General features: G+C 43.0%; 1 protein-coding gene across 1 annotated transcript in view; it reads right to left on the bottom strand.

Moving 5' to 3' along the window:
- Positions 1 to 16,280, bottom strand: part of CDHR4 (cadherin related family member 4) — a 39,406-nt gene that overhangs the window by 1,895 nt on the left and 21,231 nt on the right. Inside the window, exons 14-19 of the mRNA XM_039334055.1 lie at positions 15,233 to 15,377; positions 8,086 to 8,300; positions 6,965 to 7,104; positions 6,493 to 6,534; positions 1,714 to 1,798; positions 220 to 253 (exon numbers count right to left, since the gene is read on the bottom strand). Of these exons, the coding sequence (XP_039189989.1) occupies positions 220 to 253; positions 1,714 to 1,798; positions 6,493 to 6,534; positions 6,965 to 7,104; positions 8,086 to 8,300; positions 15,233 to 15,377 (661 nt within the window). The remainder of the gene's footprint in view (positions 1 to 219; positions 254 to 1,713; positions 1,799 to 6,492; positions 6,535 to 6,964; positions 7,105 to 8,085; positions 8,301 to 15,232; positions 15,378 to 16,280) is intronic.

Raw genomic sequence — 16,280 nt, 5'->3', positions numbered from 1 at the left:
TGCAGTCTCTGCAGAAACATGTGATATGTGACCACAACTAAAGCTCTCAGCCTCTTGCAAATAAATCCAGCTTTAGCTAAAAGATGAATTTCCTTTCTTGTAATGATATACAAGAGCTCATTTATGGGAAATTGAGAATTTATGTCTTTTCTATTGACTGATTGGACTATGCTATCTCTCTAGAGGCCAAGATGATTTAAAACTGGAGATTAAACTTACTGGGGTCTTGAGCCCGGCCATCAAATTGTTGTTCCTATAATGAGAGAGAGAGAGAGAGAGATGATCCACCTCTTCCCAAGGGCAAGGAACCCAAGAAGAAGAAAGCAAGCTTTCTTGAACTTAACCTTCTGTCATTTAATGACTTTCCCAGAGCAATACAGAGGCCTCATCCATATGTCCTGTTTGCCACAGCATAAGGCAGCTCACTGTTTATCAAGAAGAAAATATCATTCTCAACTTATCCCTAGCTCACCATGACAGCAGCTTTTGTCAATCTTTTTTTACTATACATCAAATGTGGTGTTTTCCACGTTGTTGTTCAAATAGTGTAGTGTAACCTCATTTATGACCTCATTTTGTTACAGGCAGTGCCTCTCCTCCAACTGCTTCATGTACATATCTGTGGGCATAACCCCTCCTTGCAATCCCAGGTAGCTTCCCTCTGAGATCTTTTCATCTTCTGCTGCTGGGATACCTATCCTCCTTGAGAAAGACTCTTCCCATAAAAGACTGACCCCAAGGCAGTGTCTGAAGCATAATAGGGTTTCCCTATATAGCAGAAAATCCTGATGTTTGGAAACCCTGATACAGAGGTTCCTCTATGGATGAAGCACCAGTGTATCATTGAATACTTAAGAATTTCAGCTGATGTGAGTGAATTCCATTACAGCCATTTTTTTACCTGCTTGTACCTTCGTGACACCCTCCAGAGGAAAATCCTAGCTAAATGCATTGAGGAGACAGTGCCATTTGCCTATTCTAATGTGATTTTGTCTACTCCAAGAGATACTTCTCTTGCTACTTACAGCCAGTGTTCACTTGCAATACTTAACTGATTGGCAGCTGTGATGTAATTGACAACAGTTCTGCCAGTTCCCTTTCTAGCCCAAATGGCAAGAACAAACAAAAAATTGTATATTGATTTTCTGTAGATTGGCAAATCTGTATCCAAAACTAGCCCAGCTGATGGGGCTGGGTGGGGTTGACAATGGGTAGGAGTTTCAAGGCACCTTATCCTTCTTTTCCCCTCCATTAATGTGTGCTTTGGGCTATCTTGGTAGAGGTTTACCAATCTTATGGTAGATGGCAGACTCATAGGCATGCTAACCATTCTTCCTGCCACTTGGGCTTTCAGATGACCTGTTCAAAAATAGCCTAAGTGACAAATTATTGCTATAGAGCACCTCCACATTGACAGACTGTCTTCTGGGAAGGTGGATAAAGCTTCTGTCCTAGGAAACGTGCCACACTCACTCAAGCCTGCACCACCACACTTTAAGGATAACAATTGATAATGGATTCCCCCACTGATAGCTGACACTGGGTGTGAAGGAACAAAACCATAAAGTCTTGCCAAGGATAGTAGAAGAGGGAAGACAGTATGTGTGCCACAAGTATGATTGTAATTGATCAACTGAAGGAGGCAACAGAGACTTAAGCACAGTATTAAATGTAAAAAAAAATAAAAAATCAAGGTAGGCCAAGATAACATACCAGACTCTGCAAGTCAGTGATATCCTCCCTTTTCTGCTTCCTTGCTTCTTCTGTTACCTTATAATTTTCCCCTGCTTCTTTGTTCCTACACAATGTGAGACATTGCATGAAAAAAGAGCTCTTCCATTAATATCCTGACAGAAGTCTAGCAGAACCAATGACATAAAACAGTGTTTTCAGCCTTGACCACTTGAAGTGGTGTGGACTTCAACTCCCAGAATTCCCCAGCCAGATTTGCTGACATAAAAGATACAGTCTGGAGCTCTATCACAAATTAACTGATGTTAACTCTAATTTTCTCTAAGCTTGTGCCCACAAGCTGTAGGGCTAGGTGTATTAAGAATTACAATCCCAATACATTTAGCCCATACAAATCCACCCCCAATTTTTCTAGAAGCATGTGTAATGAAGGCTTTAGACACCAAGAGTCGTCCACAGGCCTTTGCTGCAGACAGATTATCAAAAAAACCAGTAGCACTGATTTTTCAGCAACTGCAAAATCTCATTGCTATAGTTGTGCATGTTATACAGTAAATGAACGACATCACTATGAAAACTGTTCTCTTATCATTTTTTTTAAAAAAGGAAAGATTGCAAAGGAATAAAAGTGACACAGAAATGAGAACAATGTCTAATGAAATTTCTACAGCTGGGTGAAAAGATTAGTAGGGCAAATTGAAGGAGTTTCAAACTGGGTCAGGATACCCTGAATGGTCATAAGCAATTTAGAAGGGGATCACAGTACTTTAAAAAACCCGATTAGACTTGTGCAAGTGACATTGAAGTACTATTAAAACTGTCTCTGGGCTTTATTCCCTGTTACCTACGTGCTCACAGTGGGCAGCAATTCCACAAAGTTTGAGAAGTCATATAATATAATGTTTGAGAAGCCATGGAGTATGTAGATTGAAAGTGAATTATTAGAAGTAATAAATTCACTTCTTGCCTAACCCTAACATTAATGAAACCATTAACTCCTGGGGGATTATATAGATTTTTTTTTCTTTTAAAGGCTCAAAATACCTCAAAGTGTGAGAACCACAGAACCAAATAATAAAGCACTGATGCTTAGCATCTTACATGGCTCATCCCTCTAGACCAGCAGTTCTCAACCTATGGGTCACGACTCCATTTGGGGTCGATCGACCATTTCATGGGGGTCGCCAAGCCATTTTTTCCCCTTTTCCAGCGGATGCCTTACCCCCCTTGGGCTGAGCCAGCTGGTGGCCCAGCCGGTGGTCGGCCTGCTCCGTCTCTGCCGCTTGCCAGCTATGCCTCAGCCGGTGCAGGGGGCGGCACCATGCATGCGTGGTGCTCCCGGGCAGGGAAAGTCCTCAGCTTACAACCGGTTGGGTAGTCCTCGATTTATGACTGGTTTAGTCCTCGACTTACGACCGGTTGGGGGTCGCGGCATTAAAAAGGTTGAGAACCACTGCTCTAGACTGCCAGAAACAGAATAATTAAAAAGCCAATATGCTGAATTTGCATAAAATATTCTGATAATAAAAGGTTATCTTTCTTTAAAGCCTTTGAATGGAGAGTTTCAATTTGGCATAGTATTTCAACTGTTGGGAGACTTCCGGTCTTGCGCGATAGTGACTGGTTGTGGGCTTGCAGATCTCCGCACCCCCACGGCTAATTTCACCCTGCTAGGGGACCCTAAATGAGTCTAAGTCACCCTGGACCAGCGGCGAAGAAAGAAGGGTGCCCTGGCGATTCTGGAACGACAGTGGTCATTCCATTCAACTTGGGGAAAGCCTTCTAACCCGACAGGAGAAAGGCTGGCCATACTTCACTGAACGGCCCACGCTACTTGCAACCAAAGTCCAAAAGTACTAACAAGCACAATAGTGAACAGCGTGCTTGAAACTGGGTGAGGAATTTGATCTTCTCTTCTCTTTTCTATTCTATATTTAATTTACTGGAAAAGATCCCCAAGAAGCAAAATACCTCCAAAAGTGAAGGAGGGGGATTTCTGCGACACCCTTATACTAACAGAAGCGGCAAATTAAACTTTTCATGGAGGATCAAAATATATGGAAATGAAATGAATATAAAACCTGAAATTTAAAACTTAAATTTGGATAAGTCTAAAATTGTTGAATGGTTAAGACTCTGTTCTAAAGACAATTGTTCATTTTGGAAATTGAAAAACAAATAGATGCTGACACTTAGTAGTGGATGAAGCCTATGACAGCTATGACTTTCATATAGGAGTTGGCAAAACCTGGGAGAAGCTAATCTATGTTTGCGACCTTTAAAACTTTAATAACAAAGAACAGCTGTGACAAAAAAAGGTAATAATCTGGGCTGCAAACAACTATAAACTTCAGGGGAAAAAATCTTTTTTGAACTCTTTGGATTACAAATATCTATTTAACCGGGACTCTAAAGCTATTTGCAGAGAAAAGAAAAATTCCAATTCTTGACCATTATGGATTAGAGACATGTAGAAAGAACATATCAAGAAAACATAAATACTCCTCAGGAGTATTTATAGTATACTGCAACTAATTCAAACAACAATAATTTTAAATCACAAAGAAATCCAAAAACACTTTGAAAATATAAATCATCTATTTCCAAGTTAACCCTACAATAAAAAAAATTCCCAGAAAACAATAACAGAGAAGGAGCAGATAAAACAGATAAGTGGACACAAAATGGAGAATAAAGACTTAAAGATGGAACTTTACAAAACAAGGAAACATGATTTAATCCTTATGGGGAAAAATCCACAAGAAATGGAAAAAACAACGTACAAAATAAATCTGAGGACAAGAAAACAGATTGGATAAAATGGACTGTAGAGATGCTAGGAACATCAGAGAGAAAGGAAATGATAAGCAGAAAGAAAGAAAAAGATTTTCAATAAACATAGAAAGGCAAAAGCCTCATACAAAGACATTTCACCTAATTTACTTTTTATATCTACAGTAACAGTTATGAACATATGGAAAGACTTTTTGACTTAGCAAAACACATTGATTAAGAAAGATACTGGGCAAAGGAAAAAGACTAAAGTGGAATCAAGAAAATAGATGATGGGACCTATAAGAGAGAATACTTAAAAAAGAAACATTTGTTTGAATATGGTTAAAGAAATAGAAAAGATTTTGAATATATATGTCATTTTAAGAGGGATAAATCCCTTAAATAATATGCTCTTTTCCCCCTTTTTATTCTATTTCTTGATATGAGATATAAAAAAGTTGAAATGTCTTAGATAAAGGAAATGTTTTAGATAATTAAATGTGATTGAATTTAAGAAAATTATAATGGACAAAAAAGAAAAAAAATGTTTTGAATAAGAGTTAAAGGACCAGATGATTAGACATATTAAATGGAATATTTAAAATTTAAACATATTTTTAACTATGGTTAAAAAGAATAAGAAATTTTGGAAACATCTATATTAGCTTAGGAGGGATATATATTTTAAGTAGTATGTTATTTTTTCTTTCCTTACTCTTGCTCTCTTTTTTTTTTACTGTTTTATCTATTCTTTAAGAAATGTAAAAGTGTTGAGATGGTTTATGTGAAAAAAATAGACTTAAATTTTTAAATGTAATTAATTTTTGAGAAAATCATAACCAGTAAGAATACTTTGAATTTTGTGGGAGAAACAAATTTAAATAAGGACTGTAAGAGGATCTATGATGAGGCAATCAGAATGATTAGATAGAAAAGAAATATTATATTGATGTGATTATTATTTTTAGGAATATTGGGAAAAATATATATTTCATTGTTATCTATCAAAATAATAAGAACTGTATTAATTCAATGTTTGCAAAAAAGGACATTCTGAAGAAAAGAGGAAATCCACTAAAAGCATTATGTGGATTATGGACTATAGAAATTGTTAGTGATTCTTTTACAAATGTAAACCCAGACAACACACTGTTTACCACTTATTAAGTGATCTATGTTTTAAAACATCAATAAAATATATTACAAAAAAAAAAGAATTTCAACTGTTGGAGTGTATTCAGTACAAGCCCATCCATACCACGCTTGACACTTCATTAGATGGACAGATGAAAATTTCCTTAAATTGTGAGTTCTATTATTAGCAGAACTTGTAAAACTATTATATTGATAGTTTGTTCAAATACTGTATTTACCAGTCAGTATTGGCCTGCAATGTATTCCTATATCTAGGTATATTCTTTGGCAAATCCCAATGTTTACAAATTATGTTTCTAATCCCACAGATACAGCTTTGATGTTGATGGTATGCTATCTCATTTTTCTTTGTTTCTTGGGGTTTAAAAATAAAGGATCCTAATTGATGGTTTGTATCTGTAGCTTATTCCAAAGTTTTGTCCTCAGACTTAGACATGAAATACAGTAGTCCTCGACTTATGACCACAATTGAGCCCAACATTTATGTTGCTAAGTTAACTGAATTTTACTCCATTTGATTCTTCCTTGCCACAATAGTTAAATGAATCACTGCAGTTGTTAAGTTAGTAACAGGGCTGTTAAGTGAATCTGGCTTCCCCTTTGACTTTGCTTGTCAGAAGCTCACAAAAGGTGATCACATGACTCCTGGACACTGTGACCGTCATAAATATGAATCAGTTGCCAAGCATCCGAATTTTGATCATGCGATCATGGGGATGCTGCAACAGTTGTGTGAAAAATGGTCATAAGTCAGTGCCATTGTAACTTCGAACGGTCACTAAATGAACTGTTGTAAGTCGAGGACTACTTGTATGAGAAATAGTATTTCTCCATGAAGATGACTAGTTATCTATGACAAGAGGCGCTTACTTGTTCTGCAGTAGAGGCTGAGATATCTCTCCTGGTGATTTTCTGAAAGCCAAACAAAAGTAGAGTCAGTTTTCAGAAGACATCATCTCTTATTTGAATGTGGTCAGAGCTTTGAGGAGGTATGAAATAAATCATAATGTTTTTTCAGCTTGGAAGATCAGGGAATGTTTTTTGGAGCATATCGTAAATTGCAAAAAAATCATGTTTGCCAGGCAGGGGAAAGACCATAATATATTCTACCAAATCATATCATGCTCCTTCATTGAGAATTGCTCATCTTTGGTTTCAATTCTTTTCATCTTTTCACAATGCATCCTGAAATAGCTGATGCTAATAACTGTAGCCATCCTGGACAAGGTCCATCTAAGCAGTTGCTAATAGTCAACTTGATGACACATAATCAATAAGTCAATCTCTAGTTAATATTAGATTTCAAGCTAGTAACACAGATATAATTTTCCTGAATATTCACCTCCGGCAGAATTGCCAAAACAACAAACCCAAGGCAGAAAAGAAGAGGATTCCAGTGAGTGTAAGAACCACCACAAACCATGGATCTGGTGCCCAGTATGTCACAGTTCTGTGCAAAACAATCGGCTTCTTGGGGACTGTCTGAAATCATAATAGCGTAAATTGAGTATGCAGAGACACACAGCTTTTTCAGATGCTCAGCTCAGCCCAGCCAAATTCTATCCATGTAGCTCGTAAAAGAGCTAAATTAATGGGTGCTGATTCTCCTTGAATTTTATGTACATTTTTTTTCAATCCATTCTTTGTGATAACTCAGATTCAATCTATTATCCCTTACTCAACCTGCAACAGTGCTTCAACAATGCCAGGGAATGTTTAGCCCTACGCCAATTGAGAATTACAATTTACAGCAGCCCAAACTAGTATGATTTATGTTACCAGTTCTAGGAAGTTTTATTAAGAATAGATGGCAAGTTACAAATTCCCAACCAAGACTTTAAAAAAAACCCAATTGATATTTTGGGATTCATTAAACCAAAATGCAGACCAAGATATGACTTTCCTGGTGATACTGCACTTCGTATCATTTGACAGTAGCTAAGTCAGAATGCTTTACAATTAGCAGCCTCAGAGTCATTCACTCTCTCTCACACACATATTCCAAATCACATGGAGAGGAGAAAAAGTACCATAAAGTAACTGGAAGACTGTGATTTAAACCCCAATTTAGGCATGAAAGCTAGCTGAATGACTTTGGGCCAGTCACTCTCTTTCAGCCCAACCTACTTCATAAGGTTGTCATAAGGGGAAAATAGGAGGAAAGAGTACTATATATATTCATTACAATGAGATAAAAATAGTGCTAATTCTCCAGTGCCTGAGAAAATCCAGTGGGCTTTCACATTGCCAAAGCTTACAAAGCAATCTTTAAATGCTACTTTTCTAGAAGCATCTAAATGCTTCATTATGGAAGCCACATAGGTTGAGAAATACAGAATCCATTCTCGTGACCTACTTCACAGACTGGAGATATAAGCTGTGGGACAAATAGCAAAAATGTGATAACCCCAGTGATGCAAATGGAAGAAAAGGTTTATGGCTGCAACACGTATGACTGCTCACCGTACTAGTTGTGGTGGTAGTAGGTACTGTTGTGGCCCAAGGGATCACATTAACAACAACTGTGACTGTGGTGCTGAAGTGAGGTGAGCTATCGCTATCTGTCACTTCCACCAGAAGCACAAAAACAAGAGGATCATATATACCATCAGGTCTATAGGAGAAGGTGTTAGGAAAAAGGGTTTGTCCTACCATGCGAAAACGCCCATTTACGTTGCCTAGAAAAGAAAAGAGCATTGCTGTTTAAGTGAGTGTCAAATTTATGCCTAATTTAATTGCTCATAACTTTCTGCCAGAAATCCTTCTGAAAGCTATTTGAAACTGATCCACAATCATCCTCACTATTTTAGATCTCTGTCAACACCAAAACACAGTAGGCATTGTCATCCTGAGCCAATTAGTGCTCTCCCTCTTTCCTCTACAGCTGACCAATACAGGAGAACAAAAATCCAGTCAGTTGAGGGGTCCTTGGTGCTCTCTGAGCTTGCTTGTTTTCTTGCAGACGTTTCACTACCCAAACTAAGTAACATCATCAGCGATGATGTTTGGGTAATGAAATGTCTGCAAGAAAACAAGCAAGCTCAGAGAGCACCAAGGACCTTCCATGTCAACGTTGAGCTACAAATATTCTCCTTTATTGGTATCCAGTCAGTTGCCTTCTGAACTACTGTAGTGGCATTTATGGAGTAACAACCCTATAGCCACACTCTACATAAAGATGATAAATGGCTAATGACCTGCCTCATGAATCATTTTTTAAACATGTAGTTGTTTACATTGTAAAAAATATATAAACAAATCCATCCAAAACTTCCCATTGGCAGGTGTTCCACTCCACTGTTGCATTAAAAACCTTCTGTGAGTTGTGAAAGGAATAGAATTCCTTTCATTTTTCAACAAGGTGCTCTTCCCAAAAACTGTAACCAGGGTTTCATGTAGCTATTCTGTCTGGAATGATAAGCTCCAGAAAGAAGACACCTTAGTAGAATTTGGAAGGGGAGGGGGGAAGGTTCCAGCTGCTGCATTATACCTGGCTTGAGCCAAAGAATTAGGATGTAGGAAGAGACAAGTTTTCCTCCAGCGAGGAAATGGACTATCCCTTGCAGCAAGAACGATCCTATAAATAGCTGGTCTCTTTTCATTTCACTAGGTAAAAAGACAGGGTAGATTTGCCAAGCAATGAAAAATGGCCTACTCTCTGCCAGCCTGCTTTTTTTATGTTCCTCCATTCCGAGTGCTCTCTCACTTGCTGGGCCAGTTGTCTCCAAGCAATTCCCACAGAAGCCCGATTACCCTCCATTTAGCTTATTTTGAACTACAATTCCCAGGGGTAAAAAAGCCCTATCTCAGACTGTTGCGTCCTTGGCGGGAAAGCAGACACGAGAAGCAGCTGGAGTTCTCAGTTTCTTTTATTCAGCGTTCAGCTTACAGGAAGATGGCTTCAGCCTCGCCCAAACGCCTCGCAGCCTCTTAGATAGGCAACTCCCGGGGAAAAGGGTTACTTTTCCCGCGCCAGCACCCGCGCATGCGCACGGCGCTGGCGACAGCCTGTCTGGTCCCGGGCAGCTTTGCACCTGCCCGGGACTGCCTGCAAACGCCCGAGCCGTTTGCAAAGGCTCGGGACATAACACCCCTTTCCCCCGGGCTAAAACTACGACCAACATACAACATTTATTTTATACGACATTTTGCTCCCCAATGTTCCCACTGTTTACTGGCTTTTGCTTTGCCAGCAATGTTATGTAGTCTTCTAGGTACTTGGGAGATTTCTTTGCTCTCTGTGACCTTCTTAGCTCTGGATTACTGGCATAAGTCCCCTGACTGGAGGGAGGCGTGAGCCTTTTCTCTCTCTTGTGCCCTGGTGTCTTCCAAGGACTGTGCCCCAATGCCTGGCCTGCTCGCTTGCCCACCGGGCTCGTCAGGCCAGGGCTTCTGTTGCTTTGGGACCTGGTTGACCTGCCTAGCTGTAGACCCTCGGGCCCCTTGAAGTGATAGCCGCTGCTGGGCGTCTCTGTAGGACCTCCTAGGTCAGTCCAAGACCTGTCAGGAGGCTGTCCATTCCCTGAACCCCATTCTGTGTTCGGGCTCGTGGGGGTTTCTGTACTTTCCCAAAACTCAGGTGTTCCCTGATTTGTGCTAGGGTTGTTGTAGTCGGGACTTGGTTCCTCGACTAACTCTGTGTATGTTTGACCCCCTGTAGGATTTGGGGTAAGGTCAGGCCAACCTTGGGAATTGTGTGCCAGCTCTCTTGCGGGGAATGATTTGTTGGGATGCCCCCAGGTATCCTCCGTGACTGGAGTGCTGTGTGACGTATGTGGAAAGTGAGTATGCCCCCGAGGTGACTCCCTGGCTGGAGTAGGCGTGAGTGCCTGTTGTGTGGGTAAGCTCCATGACTTCCTTTTCGGAGCAATTGCGGAATCTTGGGACGAGCCGTTTGTGGCTCCCTCAGTGGAGATGGGCAGTAGCTCTTGCCCTTCCCTTTGCTCCAAAGGGTCCCCCTCCCCCCCTGGAAAAGACCCAGGAGTCTCAGCAGAAAAGTCTCGCCTAGAGCGAAGTTGGTCGATGTGCCGACGCAGGACACGACCGTTGTCCAGGGCAACCTCGTAGGAGAGAGGACCTGTGATCCTGGACACAGAAGCGGGGACCCATGTATGACCAGGCCCGTAATTGCGAGCCCAAACCGGGGCACCCACAAGTAGTTGTCTAGGTGCCCTAGGATGTGAGGTAGATGAAGGCAGTCTGTCCGGATGCAACCGGTCAAGTCTAGTAGTAAGTTGGCGCCCCCAACGAAGTTCAGCTGGACTTCTCCCTGTAGAAGTGGACGGTGTGGTGCGATAAGAAAGGAGAAAGTCAGCCAACCTGTGATGCCAGTCCCCGTAGGTGAGTCTCTTCAAGGCGTCCTTTGCGATGCGCACCATGCGTTCAGCCATACCGTTGGTGGATGGGTGAAAAGGCGCAGACGTGGCATGACGAATCAGGTTTGCCTGTAAGAAAGCTTGGAATTCGGAGGAGGTGAATTGAGGGCCGTTGTCGGACACAATGACATCTGGCAGCCCGTGTGCAGCAAAAATCCCCCTCAGTACCTGAATAGTCTTTGCAGTGGTGGTGGATGAGACAGGCACAACCTCAAGCCATTTTGAATGGCTGTCAACAAGGACCAAGAAGAACTGGCCCTGAAAGGGCCCAGCGTAGTCAATGTGCACCCTAGACCATGGGGACTGTGTTTCCTCCCATCTATGCACAGGAGCTTGGGGCATCTCTGGGCGAGATCGTTGGCACAGGTGGCATGCGTGCACCTTAGCCTCAATATCTTTATCTAAACCAGGCCACCACAAGTGGCTTCGTGCAAGAGCCTTCATACGGACAATGCCAGGATGACCCTCGTGGAGGGATTCTAAGACCCTAGTCCTCATTGAGGTGGGAATGACAACTCTGTTTCCCCAAAGCAGACAACCCTGAGAAAGGGACAGTTCGTTTCTTTTGGACCAGAAACTCTGAAACTCAGGACTAGGGCAGTGCTCAGGCCACCCGGACAGGACCCAGGAGCGGACACGTGAAAGTGTGTGATCTGTACCCGTTTCAGCGGTAACATCCCTGGCACTAAGAGGGAGCTCGGCAAGGCTTGGATTGATAGAATGTTGACAGCTGGCGCGGGGTCAGCTTCTACTACTGGCAGAGGCAACCTACTGAGGCCATCAGCATGGCCCATTTCTTTCCCAGGCTTGTGGAGTAATGAAAAATCATATGCAGACAAGAAAATAGACCACCTAAGCATTCTAGGGGAAATGATGTGGGGAGTCTGCTTACGTGTGGTAAACAGTCCCAGCAGAGGCTTATGGTCAGTGAAGACCGTGAAATGCCTGCCATATAGAAAATCGTGGAATTTTTTAATTCCAGCAACAACAGCCAGAGCCTCCCTGTCTATCTGAGCGTAGTTGCGCTCGGCAGAAGACAGTGTTCTGGAGTAGTATGCAATAGGAACCTGAGTTCCATCAGACCTGAGGTGACTCAGGACAGCTCCAACCCCGTAGGGGGATGCATCACAAGCGATGCACACAGGAAGAGACTCGTTGAAATGTGCAAGAACACTGTTAGAAGTGAGCAAGGCCTTGACTTCTTTAAAGCAAGCCTCATGTGCTTGTGACCACAGCCACACAGCTTGTTTGTCTAGTAGCCTGTGAAGAGGCTCAGCTACACTAGCTTTATGTGGAAGAAAAGAATTGTAGAAATTCAGGAGGCCTAAGAAGGCCTGAAGTTCGGCCTTAGACTTTGGCCTGGGTGCTTCTAAAATAGCAGTTAGTTTGGATTCAGCAGGATGAATCCCAGCAGCATCAATTTTGAATCCCATAAATTCAGTAGAAGGCACCCCGATCTTGCATTTGTCTTTTCTGAGCTTGAGGCCTGATTCCCTGAATCTTAACAGGACAGCCCTAAGTCTTTCAGCTAGAATGTGTGTGGAGTCTCCTGCAATCAAGACATCGTCAAAGTAGGGGCAGACCCCTGGTATACCTCGTAGTGTGTTTTCCATTACGCTTTGGAAAATCCCAGGAGCGACATTTACTCCAAACTGTAGCCTTTTTACTTTAAAGGCTCCCCTGTGGGTCACAATGGTCTGAGCTATGGCAGCATCATCATCAACAGGCAGCTGTTGATATGCTTGAGCTAGGTCAAGCTTTGCAAAAACACGCCCCCCCTTGAGAGAGGCCAGGATGTGACTGACCACAGGAACAGGATAGGCATGTTGCTGCAATGCCTTATTGAGTGTGCATTTGTAATCAGCACAAATGCGAATGTCCCCATTTGCCTTTAGAGGCGTGACAATGGGGGTCTCCCACGGGCTGGAATCAACAGGTTCTAGGATTCCCTGTTGGATTAGTTTGTCTAATTCAGTGTCAATCTTACTTTTTAAAGCAAAAGGGACCCTTCTTGCTTTAATCCTAATGGGAGTGACAGTGGGGTCTAGCTTTAAGGACACAGGTGGTCCTTTGAATGTGCCCAGCTGGGGGCTGAAAATATCTGCAAATTCTTTGCAGACTTCCTGTAGGTCGAGTGTTTGTAAGCTGTTGAGTCCTGTGACGTGTATCCCCAGGGCCTCAAACCAATCGAGTCCTATGAGACTCGTTCGTTCACCCCCTACTACTAATAAGTCTAGTGGACCTTCAAAACTCTTGTATTGCACGTTAAGGGTGGCCTCCCCCTTAACACACACTCTTGAGTTCTGAAAATCTGTTAATACAATATCAGAAGGCCTTAACTTGGCCTTAGACCCACTTCTGGAACAAATCTTCCTAAATGTATGCAATGAAATGATGGACAGGGCAGACCCTGTGTCTAGTTCCATAGATAATGGAACCCCTTGTAGCTTCACGTTGAGTGACAGCTTTTTCTTCATGGGCTTGTGTGTGCCTGTTCTACAGATGCTTCTTCGCGAAGCGCAAAACCCTACCCTATTCTGGCTGGGGAATCTGGTACCCTTCAGGCGTTCTTCTTGGGGTTGTGCCTTTCGTCGGCTCAGACACACAGCTGCAATGTGCCCTTGTTTGCCGCATGCCCGGCAGGTAGCGGAGCGGAACTTGCAGTCGGTTCTCCTGTGGCGACCTCCACAGCCGATGCACTTGAGCGGAGCCGAAGAGCTTCCCTTCTGGTTCTCTTCCTTCGCGGGGTGTAGACGGTCGACTTCCTCGTCCGGATCCTCCTCGGAGTTTCGTCGGACGTCTTCCTGGTGCACGGACGCACCCTCTGCACTGTTTCTGATCGGCCGCATGTTTTGACGGCGCCGCCTGCTGCTTCTTCTGCGGTGACTTCCCTTAAGGCGTCTTGGAAGGATAATTCTTCCTTTGCGAAAAGTCTCTGTTGTAGCTCGCGATGCCTTAACCCGCACACGAATCGGTCCCTCAGTCGTTCCTCGAGGTCCTTGAACTCGCAGGGCTTGGCGGCCTTCCGTAGCGCGGCGATGTATTCCTTGGCTGTTTCACCGGACCGTTGATCCCTCTGCTCGAAGGTGTGGCGCCATGAGATAACGGACACCTTGGGGTGGAAGTGCTCTTTCATCAGCTTCTTCAGGTCTGCGTAGCTTACAGACTCTACTGGAACAGGTGCTACAAGATTTTCTGCGATTTCGAAGGCGTCTTGGCCGCAAACGCAAAGCAGGGTGGCGGCCTTCAAGCTATCTTCCCTCACTTGGTTTGCCTTGAAGTAGTTCTCCATTCTGGATACGTAGGACTCCCACCGCTCTGGATGTGAGACGTCGAATTCCGAAAGCCTTCCGATTTTCGCCATCTTCGGATCTTCAGGAGACGGGTCTATCAGCCAGCCTACCCCCGAATGCGCACCGGATTGGCGGGCAGCTGCCGAGTCGACGCCGTTCCTCTTCCGCCGCTCAGGACTCCTTGGGTACGCTTACACTTCTTCCTTTCCAGGTAGTGCAAGGCATCCCACCTTCGTCGCCAGTGTTGCGTCCTTGGCGGGAAAGCAGACACGAGAAGCAGCTGGAGTTCTCAGTTTCTTTTATTCAGCGTTCAGCTTACAGGAAGATGGCTTCTGCCTCGCCCAAACGCCTCGCAGCCTCTTATATAGGCAACTCCCGGGTAAATGGGTTACTTTTCCCGCGCCAGCACCCGCGCATGCGCACGGCGCTGGCGACAGCCTGTCTGGTCCCGGGCAGCTTTGCACCTGCCCGGGACTGCCTGCAAACGCCCGAGCCGTTTGCAAAGGCTCGGGACATAACACAGACCATCACTAAAAAGTCTAGGGCAAAATGAGGAAGCCTTCCAGATCTCGGGGGGAAAAAATAGTTAACAACTATTTTGCAGAAACTAGATTGAACCAGCTGGATGACATGACATCCCTACCTGGACAGCATCCCTGTGAAAAAAAATATACTTTATTTCCAGCAGATTCCCTCTATCATTACTATCTAGCACTAACTGGGTCCAGCTTGCTAAAACCACTTTTTGCCTACAATTTAATTCTTTAAGTATCTTATAAGTAGCAGCAGTAATAGCCCTCACTGGTGAGCTTCTATTCTTCAACTTTTTCCCTGTTTCAAGTTCAGCTTATTCCTTCTTTTTCCAGTCCCAAAGAAGACCCTGGTACTGATCTCTTTTAATTTATTTACACAGGCCCTGGCAATTTGCGACTCATTCCATACCACGAACAATGTTGTAGGCCAGTTTGGTTCCCTTCTCCTCATCTTCACAATTAATATCTGTGACTTTTATATTTCTGGCTTGGGTGGAATATACGGAAAACTGCAAAAATGGTTCTTTACACACAGGAGGACGATCGTTCACATCCTGGGGATATAAAAGAAATTATATTTCATGGTAGACAGCTCACAGGTTCTCAAACATTCTCCTCCTTGTTGCAATGATCAGAGACTTTCCAAAAAAACAAGCCTCCAAGCAAGAAAGATTTCCAGACCTCAGGCTTCCCCTATTGCCACAAAGGGAAATAAGCTATTGCAACATTTGTACAATTGTAATTCTACACGGCTATTTGCAGAAGTGATTTTGGGCTGAAAAAGTAAAACTTTCTGCAGTTGGTTATTTGCCAGATGAGGTTACAATATAGGTAGTCCCTGACATACAACCATTTGTTTAGTGACTATTTGAAGTTGCAGTGGCACTGAGAAAAATGATTTATGACTGCTTTTCACATTTACACCTATGGCAGCATCTCCAGGGTCACATGATCAAAATTTGGATGCTTGGCAACTGGTTTGTATTTATAACAGATGCAGTATCCTGGGGTCGTGTGATCACCTTTTGCAACTTTCTGACAAGCAAAGTCAATGGGGAAGCCCGATTCACTTAACAGCCATGTTACTAACTTAACTGCAGTGACTCACTTAGCGACTCTGGCAAGAAAGATCGTAAAATGGGGCAAAATTCACTTAACTGTCTTGCTTAACAACATAAATTTTGGATTCAATTGTGGTCATAAGTTGAGAACTACCTGTATTCAGTGGGCTATCGGGCATTTCTCAAAGTACTGTATTAAGAGCATAACCCTCAGTAAAACCTGCTCCATTCCAGGCCTAACAAAAATTTTAGAACTCATTTTTGTTAGCAGAGCAGCAAAAGGGAAAATGGTTACTGCCCTGCTTTTCTCTTGTATTACAGTGCTCTGGATCTGAAGCAGGCTGCTATTTACTACTGTATATAGTTTTAAAAGTTGCATGCAAATTCCAGGCTAGA

This window comes from Crotalus tigris, unplaced genomic scaffold, assembly GCF_016545835.1.
Source record: "Crotalus tigris isolate CLP2741 ecotype Arizona unplaced genomic scaffold, ASM1654583v1 scf7180000017625.6296891, whole genome shotgun sequence".
NCBI lineage: Eukaryota > Metazoa > Chordata > Lepidosauria > Squamata > Viperidae > Crotalus > Crotalus tigris.
The sequence above is the reverse complement of the archived record's forward strand: the minus strand, read 5'-3'. Positions and strand labels throughout refer to the sequence as shown.